This window comes from Hoplias malabaricus, chromosome 1 (genome assembly GCF_029633855.1).
Source record: "Hoplias malabaricus isolate fHopMal1 chromosome 1, fHopMal1.hap1, whole genome shotgun sequence".
Classification (NCBI taxonomy): domain Eukaryota; kingdom Metazoa; phylum Chordata; class Actinopteri; order Characiformes; family Erythrinidae; genus Hoplias; species Hoplias malabaricus.
The window spans coordinates 82,188,770-82,200,779 of record NC_089800.1 but is presented as its reverse complement, the minus strand read 5'-3'; the positions used below and the strand labels follow the sequence as shown (position 1 = coordinate 82,200,779).

Here is a 12,010-nt window from a genome sequence, read left to right as displayed (position 1 = left end):
GCACCCCATCCACAATGTGTTACTGCCTTGAGCCCAGTGGTTCTGGGTAGGTTCCAGACCCAGCACAACCCTGAACTGGATAAGCGCTTACAGATGAATAAATGGATGAATGAATGAACTTAAAAGTAAAAGATATGCAGTAATTCTTCTTCTTTACTGTCACATACTCTTATATTGTTTATTTTTACTCACCACTTCACTAATCTTAGATTCCATTGTTCACTAAGGTGGCAAAGTACATTTTTAGCTGATCTCCAAAGAATATTTCAGAGTGTGTTGTACCTAATACAGATAGTTCCCTATTCTACATTTGCCAAGTTTAAGGCTCCACTCCACTGCCTATTGGATGGGTTTATGGGGCTGAATCAACCTTTCTCGTGTGGCTCCACAGTTAAAGTTATATCTGTTTTTTTTTTCCTCAGTAGAGCACAACAAAAACAGGAAGGGGAGAAACCATTTTAAAGTAATAATCTGCAGCAACATGGCACCACACTTTGCTTTTAAAGTGTATGCTTTCAAGACCAGTGGATAACAGCAAACCACAGACTCAGATGGTGAATTCTTCTGCTGACGCAATCTTGTGCTTCTTGCTGTGAGCTGCTGATATAAAAGGCTACACCATTTAACAAAGGAAGAAGCAGCATTGAGTGGTGCAGTGTGCACTTCTGGACTGAAAGGGACTGATTTCTAATGCACTCAGTCACTCACCCTCTTACTCACTCACTCTCTGTCAATTGTGGTTAGTAATTGCACCACAAGGGGTGCTATATGTGATGTGCTACTCACATTTAGGTACTGCCCTGTTTTATGTATATCTGTGTGTGTGTGGGGGGGGGATTGTTTAGAGATATATTATTGGCCACTAAAGGTACAAACAGTATAAATGTACGTTTAAAAGTACAACAGTGTTGTTCCCTAAAGGTATATTACATTCTCTATTTCAGAAGAAGAGGTGAGGTTTCACGTACGTCCTTGAGATAAAATTAGGCTTATGAATCCAACAAAATGTTAAACTCCACAATTATAAAAGAAAAAGGTACAATTATGTTCCCTACTAAAAGGTACTGAACATGTAGCCTTGAGGGTACCACCACAGTGAGTGTTTCTTACAGTGTACTAGATTTTTTGACCAATGAAATAGTGATTTTATCTTACCTTAACTGCTACCTGCATGGGACTAGGTTCTCCCGGTATTCCCACTGCCAGCCCTTCATATACCTCTCCAAAAGCACCATGCCCCAAACCTCTGCACACAGCATAAAGATACAGTGCTTGCTTTTGCATTATACTTGTAGTCTAGGTTAAAGTAAATCCTGCACTGTGTTCGGATAATGAATCACACGGGGAGACAATAAGCCGAGTCAGTGAAGCCGACTGACCTGGTCAGGGAGATGTTTCGACGGGGAACCTCTTTCAGATCGTTCACAGATGCTGTCTTGCCAGCGAAGCAGTAGTTGGGGTTATAGTCTGTCATTATAGTGGATGCTCTCAGTTTACTCAGCTTGCAGTCTGGACTCTGTAGCTCCAGCTGAATGGACTGAAGCTCAGTGTGCTTGCGCCTGTACACTGGAAGTCACAAAACAAGAGACATAGCATTTAATGACACATACTTACAGTAACTTTGTGCACTTCAGATAAAGTTAAGCGAGGGTTTACTGTCATTTCAGCTATAGATGAGACAACGGTCCCCAGGGCCATGATGCAACACAATGCAAGTGCACATGATACAACAACAATAAGTAAACATGACATATGCTAAATATAACAATGTATATGAAGCACAAGAGCAACAGATTAAACCACAAAGTGTAGCAATGACTAGTACACAGAACTAATCTTATAGCTTATAGTATTTGAACATTCATACAAAATATAAGTGATATAGTATCATACATTTCTGGCAAAAATGGTTCTTCTAATAGAAATATAAGACTGGGACAAACCTTGTCTTAAAGCGTAACAGTAAAAGAAAATTATTTGCTTTGAATGGCAGTTACTGGTCATATTGGTAAGTACTTTTTGGCTAAATGTTTTTTATGTAAAAATTAGAAAAAGTCATACATGGAGATACAAGCTTTAATTCCACCAGTCTTATATATTTTTTTTGAAATACCTTATATTTTTTTGGCTAACCCTTAGCCTATAGGTCCACATAAGGCTTTTTAATAAATTATAATTCAAAATTCAAATGATCTCCCACTTTTAAACTTTTTCCCATTTATTTATTTATTTATTTATTTATTTTGGGTAACTGTTGTGCACCTTTAAAAACTCATTTTATTAATATACTACATACACAACTGTTAACATAATCGTTTACCATCTTTAAATCATCTACACCAAGACTCACATACTTTTGAATACAATATTATCCAAAAACAACAGAACGATCCGATGCACATGCTTTTGCAGCATCTTTTTCTTAATAGAACTCTTAACAAATGCAGCGATGAATTACTACTTCTTACTGCCCATTTTCAAATGAAAGTTAACATTTTTAATACTATGCAACAGGTACAATAAAATGACAAATAAGAGAACGGTTGTATTTTGATAACTATTATATGTTGCATAAAAAAGTCTTTAAAACATGTGGACACAATTATTTAGGGCCATTCTCTTTATTCAATAATATTTATATTTTAGCACAAAGCAAAGAGTAGACAAGTTTTTCAAATTATGTTGAAAATGGAGTTCCACGAGTCTTATATTTTTAAACCACCTTATACTTCCATTGCGTACCCCTAATTTTTAGGTTCAGTATATAAATTATAATTACAGACTATAATCCATCTATTGCTGCATTATCTCTCAGGCACATTTTGTCCTATTTCATCACTGATCAGTCTCTGACCACAAGAATTCTGCAGAAAATATATGGAATCAGTCCATCAGTTAAACTGACATGGTTATATATTTCTGCCACAGTAATGTAACTGGGGATTTTCTATATATCAGAAAATATGTGTGGAGTGGTTTACAACACAAAGAGCTGTTCACCACTAATTAAGGGCTAGAGGATGGCAAACACATGGCAAAATATATGCTACAACCTAAGTGGACTGTAGTTGAAATGTAAGTTCAAAGTCTGTAATCAACTGGCTGGAGAACGTGCGACTCAACATTCTAAACACATACAACGTCAAACACCTTGATACAAGTACATATACAAACAAGAGGCATGCAGCGCACACATAAACAACCACTCCCATCCACCCACACACACACACACACACTCGCAGGAAGCCTAGAGGGCCTGACTCAAGCTGTAAACACATTAGTGTTGACTGTGAAAGTGATTTATTCATAGATCCGTAATGGACGAGGCTTGTCAGGGGACAGTTAACTGGCCATCCATCATCAGTCGTTTTCATTCATCAGTGGAGGACTGCTACTCTTCCCCGTCTGGACAGCTGGTGGATGATGTGATGTGTGGTGTGATGGCTCAATGAGTGTGTGGGAGCACATGATAAGGCAGTGCTGAAACACGTGCCAGAGGCTTGTCCTCACACACACACACACCCACCCCCAAGCAATCCAAGAGAGCGATATGGCTGTTAGCACTGTGACATGTACAAGTAGACCCCCCTATGTCTACAAATACTGCTAAACATATCACCTTGCGTAAAGATATCTTGCAAATTATTTTGTCTTTTATTTTTCGTGTCATTGCTACTCCTCATGGGCTTCCATTTATTTTATTCTGTTCATTAATTCCAGACATTCTTCTGTGTTCTCTGTAGGTCTTCATATTTACCCAATTTTCTTCCCAATTCAAGGCCAATTTGTGTGTCAAACTGCGTCATAAGCAATGCCATAGACTGACACACGCCTCCTCAGAAATGTAACTACATGTACCAACTGCTGTGATTGGTCCGCAGTCAGACAAACTTGGATGGAGTTGAACTGAGGAAGTCTAGAAATCAAAACTCCTCTTCTCCACACTACACAGACTGCAGGGAGCAGCAATTTCATGGCAAGATATTTCCTCATACATTGGTTTGGACAAAAGAAAAATATGGACGCTTTTCAAAAAACCTTGCTATGTGTAGCGGGAGCACACGGGATAAAAAGTGCCAGCTTTGTATTTGTTTTTTTTTCATGGCACGTATTCATGTAAATTATGCCCTGTTCCATTTACTTTTCCAAATTTGTTCAAATTCCACAGATTATAAAACTAACACTACTTTACCACTTCATTTTGTTTTACACATGTAGAAGATGTCGGAGGCTCAACAACACAGCTTCATATACACAACAACGCTCACAGCAATGCTCAAATCAAAGCTCATATGCCCTTTAGTCATTACCAGATCTAGCCATTAGCTAAGACTCTCCCAACCACCAAAATCATCAACCTAGGAAAGTGAGAGCAAAGGCATGTTTCCCTCTGAGACATTTGAAACCAGCCTCCACTTCTTTTCAAACTGCTGCTAACGCAGTGCTGGAACAGTTCAACACACAATAAAGCCAACAGACCAGATCAGCTCACAAACACTGACCATGCTGAGTGATGGGGGTCCCTTGGGCTCCTAGCCTCAAATTATGATATTCTTTATTCACAGTGTATTTGAGTTAATCTGTTTTTTTTTTGTTACATCGATATCCATTTGGTCTTTGAAACACACCAGTAGATTCCAGGCTCTTTCAGCCTCTGATTTAAAGTTTGCTTTAAAATTGCAGACTTGTTCCACCAAAATACCGAAGCGTGACATGCCTCCTGCAGTCTTCATGAATCATATGCCATTTACCGCTCTTCTTTCCTTAGCAATCCTTATTTTTGTGAGCAGTGTGTGTCCCGCTGGCTGTTCTGTGTGTAATGAGTGACTGTTACTCACTGATCATGACTCCTGACACAGCCAGCAGCAGAGCAGCAATGAGCACTGAGGTGCCCACAGACAGCCCCAGAGCCAGGTGATTGGGAAGGGGCTGAGGGATCTCTGGTATCTCTGGAAAGTCAGATACACAGATACACACATACAAGATTTTGTATCTTCCTTCTACCAACACAGTGAATAATCACCTCGAACATGGCCCTGTAATAAATTTTAAGCTTGTTAAGCTCTCAGTTAAAAAAAAAAAAAAAAAAAATCACTGACAATAACACCTGTAAAGGTAACACTAAAGGAGCAATCAGTAATATTTTCCAAATGACTGACTGCTGCAATGCAATCAGTTTGACTTCAATCAATTTGATTATTCATTTTATGTGTGTTGCACATTTGTGAAAATTCTTGTAAAGTATAATCAATTTCACAAACTTTTGTTTCTACTTTTAAGTGGTACAAAAGACATACTGTACCTTTAATTATAAGTTAATTCAGTAGCTCCCACAAAGAAGCAGATAAAAACAGGTATTCAAAACTATCTTAAATACGGGAGACATTTCATTTTAATATTAATTTGATGAAATGTATGACTGTATTTGGAGACTTCATGGAAGTAACTACAAAGTAACATGCAGAAATGAAAGAACAGAAGAAAATATCAGAGGTTCAAATGGACCACCTGTTCAATCTTTACCTGAGGAGTTGATGCAAGACACTCCATCAGGGGCCAGAATCAGATCCACACAATAACACTCTGTTCCCTCCTGAGTGTGGTGGCAGTCTCCTGACTCACAGTGACTGCAGTTCTGCACAGGGTTAATGATCACCTCCCCATCGCCCTCCATGCCTGACACCAACACAGCACACAGCAGAACCAGACAGAAGTCAGATCACTCAATAAAACCTACCATGCCCAGCAATGCGTGTTGCATATTGTGTTCTGGAAACTATCAAAGCCAGTATTTACTCCTTCAGCAGTTTTTGCTATAGTAGCTCTTCTGTGTAACCAGATCATAACCCTAACATGACCCTTCTTCTCTTCTTCTTTTACTTCACAGAGCATCAGTTAGCACTGGATGCCCATGAAACCTTCATCAGTTCACCGGTGTTCCTTTCTTGAGAGGTACAAGCTGCTCGATGGCAGAAAGACCCACTGTTTTAGAGATGTTCTGACCAAAACATTATGATCATCACTATTTGGCATTAGTAAAAGTCACTGCGATAAAGATGCCCAGGTTTAGAATCATTGAATATTAAATGCTTAAGCTGCCTCTAACTTGCACAAACATTCAAATCCAAGGCAATCTGGATTGTGTTCTACTATGGAATACAGCTTGAATCTAAAATTCAATCTAAATTTTAATGTATGTCAACATGCCATTTTTTTCTATCATGTATTAGTAAATGTTTGAAACCTCTGATGTTACAGAGTATTAATCCACTTCAGCCCTTTTATTTCTGTATCAACATCTTTGGTTCCATACCACAATGATTTTTGGAACCAGAATTATTATATTTCACTGAGAATGTTACAAAGAGGTTTGTAAAATAATGATCTTTTTTTTTTAAGTCAACAAAAAGTTAAACAAAAATACACCTAAACGTACATGATGTAAAGCTGTAAAAATCACGATGGAGTATTTATATATTTATCACCGTATAAGCTTTTATGTTTTACAGATAATCAGTAATCATAAATCTATAAACATCATTTTTGTTGTTTTTATGGAGATATTTACTACATAGACAAAATGAAGGACCTTTATAAGAGGCATGTTTATTTTACTGCACAATTTAAGGTGGAACTTAGGAGCAGCATAATGTAGTCAAGCACAGTTTAATGTGGCAAGAGACTCAGAACCTCTCAGCAATTTAAGGTGGAGCGGAAAAAAGTTCTAAAATAACCATGGCACAATTTAAAGTGGAACTGGAGTGGCAAGCTGCTGCACAATTTAAAGTGGAACCGAGTGTCGGCTTAAAAGCTCCTGCTCCATTTAAGGTGGTATGGGGCATTTGTAATTCTGGCAAGAATGAGTTCTTTTCATTTGCATGAGACATAGTGTTTGTCATTAAGAATGAAACAAAATGACTAAACCAGCACATTTCTACAGGCGCGCTCTGCCAGCAAACACTTTTCTTGTTCGCACATACCTATATGACCTGTAACATAAACTGATCAGCCAGAAGATTAAAACCATTGATGGGTGAAATTAAAATATTGATTATTTTGTTACAGTGGCACCTGTCAAAGGATGGGAACAAGTGAACAGTCAGTTCCTCTAGTTTCGGTTGGGGAAAAATAAAATGCAGAGATCACATCCACTTTGGGAAGGGCCATATTGTGATGATTATAATATTTTGGATCTCCAAAATCGAAGTTCTTCTGTGTTGTACCCAGTATTCACTTATTAATACCAAACTATAGTAGCTCTTCTGTGTAACCAGATCAGATTATGGCTCCTAAAATGACCCTTCATCTCTTTTCTTTTTCTTCACAGAGCATCAGTTATCCCTGTATGCCCATGAGTCATCAGTTCACTGGTGTTCTTTTCTTGAATCACTTTTGAGAAGTACAAGCCGCTCGATGCCAGAAAGACCCATTGTTTTAGAGATGTTCTGACCAAAACATTATGATCATCACTATTTGGCATTAGTAAATGTCTCTGCGATCTGATTTTCCTGCTTTTCAATTTACAAAGGAAGTGTGGACTAGCAAAAGTAATTCATAAAAATAAAATATATTTCTTATTTTATATCCACCGTAAAGGGGGCCAGATTAGATTAATGTGAACATATGTGCAAGGTCTAAGCCATTTTATTACACTGTGATATAAAAATTTGTACAGTGTCAGGTTCCATTAGAAATTAGAAACCCTGCACCCTGGACACTTGGACATTACCTTTGATTGGGACCATGAACATCTCTTCGTCTGAAATGACGAAGGATGAACCGTCCTCCCCGTTCCCTGCAGGGTCATTGTTTACTGAGGTGCTGCCACCTATGAGCATGGAGGCAAAAGAGAACTTCTGATGCAACACGCTTGTAACAGGATCAAAGCAACGGAGCAAGAAGTTGGGCACAGCAAAAGCAATGCAATGCAATGTGGGTCAGTATGACATAATGTAAACACTGTGAAAAGAGAGAGAACCTCTGTAGCCTCCTCCTCCTCCTCCACTTGAGCAGGCTCCTCCACCGCCCCCGAAGCCCCCCCGGGTTTTCCAGCCCACTGTGTGACACGGCTCGCCTCCCTGGCCCCCGAGAACCAACGGTCTGCCGCCCTGAGGGACAGGGGTGCTGTCGTTCCAGCCTCCTCCGCCCCCTGGAACGCAGAGAGTATACATTAGTATATAGGTATGTAGGCACCTGAAGTGGACTTATTTACTGGCATGCACAATAAAAAAAGATTTTTTTTGTTATTTAATAAATAAATAAATATATAAATGACCACAATTGTTATGAGGACCCAGGTTCTAGTGCATTTCTATAATTTATGGTTCTGGCATTACTGAGTGCTGATACTGATGCTGCATTTAAATGTCAGTATTGTGGCTGCAAAAGCAGTAACAACTAATTTCAAACTTTTGAAAAGCACTGCAGAACGGCCAGTTCTTTTTGGTCATCCCAGAATTAGCAACAACCCTTATTCCTGCCGTGTCTTTACAAAGCTGAGTCTTTGAGTTTTGTGTTCCCTGTCCTCTCTGAGAGTGGAGAGTAGGACGCCTCAAACTGCACAGAGAGAAGAGACGTCTTGAAGCAGAACGCCGAGACAATTCTGGATGTGGCAGATTGTCTGCGCTCTCGCCTTCCCTCTACTTCCCGAAAGCAGGTCACTGCTGTTACTTAGCGGCAGAAAACACAGCAAATTATTCTACAAGCCAAACCCTGTCCTATTTTCCCAACTCCCTCTCAACTTCAGTAGAGCATTCAGGAGCCTGAAGAAGAAGAAGAAGAAGAGGAAGAAGAGTAGAAAGAGGGTAAAGAGCAGTAGAGAGAGAGGGGTCTATCCTCAGCCATTTTTCATTTTCCGTCCTGAGTGAACGGGAACAGAAAGGGTCTACAGTGTCCACTTTGTGTCAAATAAAATCAGGAGCACTCTGTTCTACTGTTTTCTTTAACTATCAAAAAGTAACAGATTCACTATTGATTCTGGGCTGTATTTACTAGGCTACAGATCAGTGACTAGCAGTCTGGATTAGTGGACACCACAGGGATTTCCAGTGGCTTTATGATGTATTTAGCCCAGTGTTTGATATAAATCTTGGAGGGTGTTGATGAATAACAATATGAAAACAGTACACAATTGTAAATCATCTTAAACTGATGAGGCTGGGGGATATAAAGCTGCACCGTAGTGAACTGCACAACTCCACAAATGATATACTACACTTGGGTTGTAGGCGGAAATGCCTCTTTAAATTTAATGTATGATAATGTAACCAAATGATATTCCATGCATTTTTGGACCTTTATTTTTCCTTGAATTTTTGCAAACAGCATCTAGTGTTTCCACTGGTGAAAAGAACAAGAATGTTGGAAAAAAGATCCTCAAAGCTTTACATTTTTACATTAACAACACGTTAAAGGTGATAATGATTGGTTTTAATGTGGTGTTCTGTATGAACCAAACTCTAAATTCTTATATTTTTACGCCACATAAAAATCTGCAGGAAAAATGGGGTCAGTTTGTATGAGTTTAACAAAATGAAACAACTTTGTGCTTCATGTAGAATACAGAAGATGGAAATACGCATTTGTGAGCTACCTCAGTGATGGAATACAAGAGGAATTGTGATGAAGGCCTTGTGCTGGCCTCTTGTGCGGGCTTCCAGCAGCAGTAAATAGAACACAATGGGGTGCTGGCCTTTGAAAAGCAAGGCACTGATAGAAGTCATACTGCATTCACAGTAGGAGAGGGCCATGGGAGCCCAAAGAATGGACACAAACACGCAGGCATGTACGCACACACACAAACAGACAAACACACACACAGCCTTGTTTTTGTTTTTTGTTCCTGATATTTGACAAGTCTATAATGTGAACATGTAAAATATGCTGGTCCCCACAATGAGGTGTATATATATATATATGCCACCAACACACACACACACACAGTGTGGGCCTCACACTGAGCTGTAGCATTAACACTCTCCATTAAAGCAATGCTAAAGCTCTCCCTGAAATAAATAAATACTAAATAAAATAAAATACTGAAAAATCATCAAAACTATGCTATTATTTTAATAAATGTCCTTGTTTCACATTTTTGTTGCAAGCGAGAGAGAGAGACAGAGAGACAGAGAGAGAGAGAGATAGATAGATAGATAGATAGATAGATAGATAGATAGATAGATAGATAGATAATAAAAGACCAAAAATAGAGACAAAGTATTGATCTAAAAGTGATAATACTCTGTATAAACCATGGCATAAATGAACATCCTCTGTGCACCACAGGGCTCATATCTCACATATCACACACACACACACACACACACACAGACACACAGACAGACACACACACACACACACACACAGACACACAGACAGACACACACACACACACACACACACACACACAGGCTTATACAATTCCTCTTGTCCCACACCCAAAAATGCATTAGTATTCAATGAGCCCTGTCCATGGGAGAATACACACAGTGTCCTTGAGAAACTGTAAGGCTTATTTCATCCAATCATTCAAGAAGCTCACGCTGACAAGATCACGACCCTTCACGAGTGAACTTGAAACAGTGTGCCCCTCAGTGCTGTTCTTTCCGTCCTGTTTTTATGGGTGGCTGTGGTGTATGATGTGTTGTGATTGGGTCTAAACACTTGTTTTCATTCTCATTTCAAATCTTTCAGGTTTAGCACATTTAACATGAGCTTGAATTGAGTTTTAATTGTGTTAAAGCAGCAGATGAATGTATTTGGAGACTTGATTAAGAGCAATTCAGATTTGTTCAAAGTGGATTGCAGATTTTGTTTGTATGAGAGTTTTCACACTGCAAGTAATGAGAGACCAATCCCAATCAGTTTGGTCAGACTGTCATTTACCAGTGTAGCCTCACTGATAACACAAGGTCATAGTCAGGACTCAAGAAAAGAAAGCTTGACCTGAACGATGATAAAACTGATTTTTACCTGCAGCTCCTGAAATGCCGTTGAGGCCAGGGGTGGTCAGATAATGATCAATCAACTCATTCTGGCTCTCCGAGTTACCACTGTAGCCACGACCTCCACCGCCAGCGGCAATGAGCAGAGGAATGTAGATTCCGTTCTCCACCTGAAAGCATCCAGCAACACGGTTTCTGCACTGAACCTGGAACAGCTACCAGTTATACTCTTAATAACTCAATAAGGTATTATCAGTTTCCCTTAAACCATATGTTCAAGCCGAAAACATTTAAAGCCTTCCATTTTAAATGAAATGCAAAGCACCTCAGGGAACTGGCTGGTAGCTCACTCACTCACTCACTCACTCTCAAATGTTTAGCCTAACATTTATTTTATTGTTTTGGAGAGCGGCGGTGTGTACACAGAATCTTCACCTTAAAGATGTAGGTCGCACCTCCTCCCCCTCCCCCTCCTCCTCGGAGCATACTCTTGCCTTCGGGAGGACCTCTCTGATCCAGACAGATCTGCCTCAGAGGCTCCAGAGACTGACAGGAAGCGAGAGAGCGAGAGAGAGAATGCGAGAAAGAGAGAGAGAGTGAGAGAGAGAGAGAGAGAGAGAGGGAGTGAGAGAGAGAGGGATGCAGAAGGAAAATCAAAAACATACTTTTTTCCTCTGTTTTCAGACTCTGATTTTAAGTAGAGAACACACTTTTGTAATATCTACTGCTCGATTGATCAATCAATCAAGCAATCGATCAGCCCTATATTTCTACCATATTTCACATTGACATACAGTTCTTACAATGATCCAAAGTGAAGAATATTGAAATGTTAATACTGTACCACTTTAAAATAAGACTACATTTATTAAGGTTTATAAATGCTTTAAAAAACCTGTTTATTGCATTGTTATTAATCAAATTGTAAAGCCCTTAAAAGCAATTAATACTAATTTGTAACTCAGAGAGAGAATGGAAAACACTGACCTCTTTTTTGTCTAATATTGAAAGTCACAGGACACACAATAACGTGCACCACATTATCATCAATGTTCAAAAAGGCATTC

General features: G+C 39.2%; 1 protein-coding gene across 2 annotated transcripts in view; it reads right to left on the bottom strand.

The window, feature by feature from the left end:
* The window catches only part of alk (ALK receptor tyrosine kinase), a 453,640-nt gene that overhangs the window by 20,514 nt on the left and 421,116 nt on the right, over window positions 1–12,010 (bottom strand). For both annotated transcript variants that reach the window (XM_066675096.1, XM_066675104.1), the window contains 8 exons: window positions 11,379–11,489; window positions 10,972–11,113; window positions 7,979–8,149; window positions 7,730–7,828; window positions 5,524–5,676; window positions 4,839–4,949; window positions 1,380–1,566; window positions 1,156–1,246 (listed from right to left, as the gene is read on the bottom strand). In XM_066675096.1, coding sequence (XP_066531193.1) covers window positions 1,156–1,246; window positions 1,380–1,566; window positions 4,839–4,949; window positions 5,524–5,676; window positions 7,730–7,828; window positions 7,979–8,149; window positions 10,972–11,113; window positions 11,379–11,489 — 1,065 coding nt within the window. The remainder of the gene's footprint in view (window positions 1–1,155; window positions 1,247–1,379; window positions 1,567–4,838; window positions 4,950–5,523; window positions 5,677–7,729; window positions 7,829–7,978; window positions 8,150–10,971; window positions 11,114–11,378; window positions 11,490–12,010) is intronic.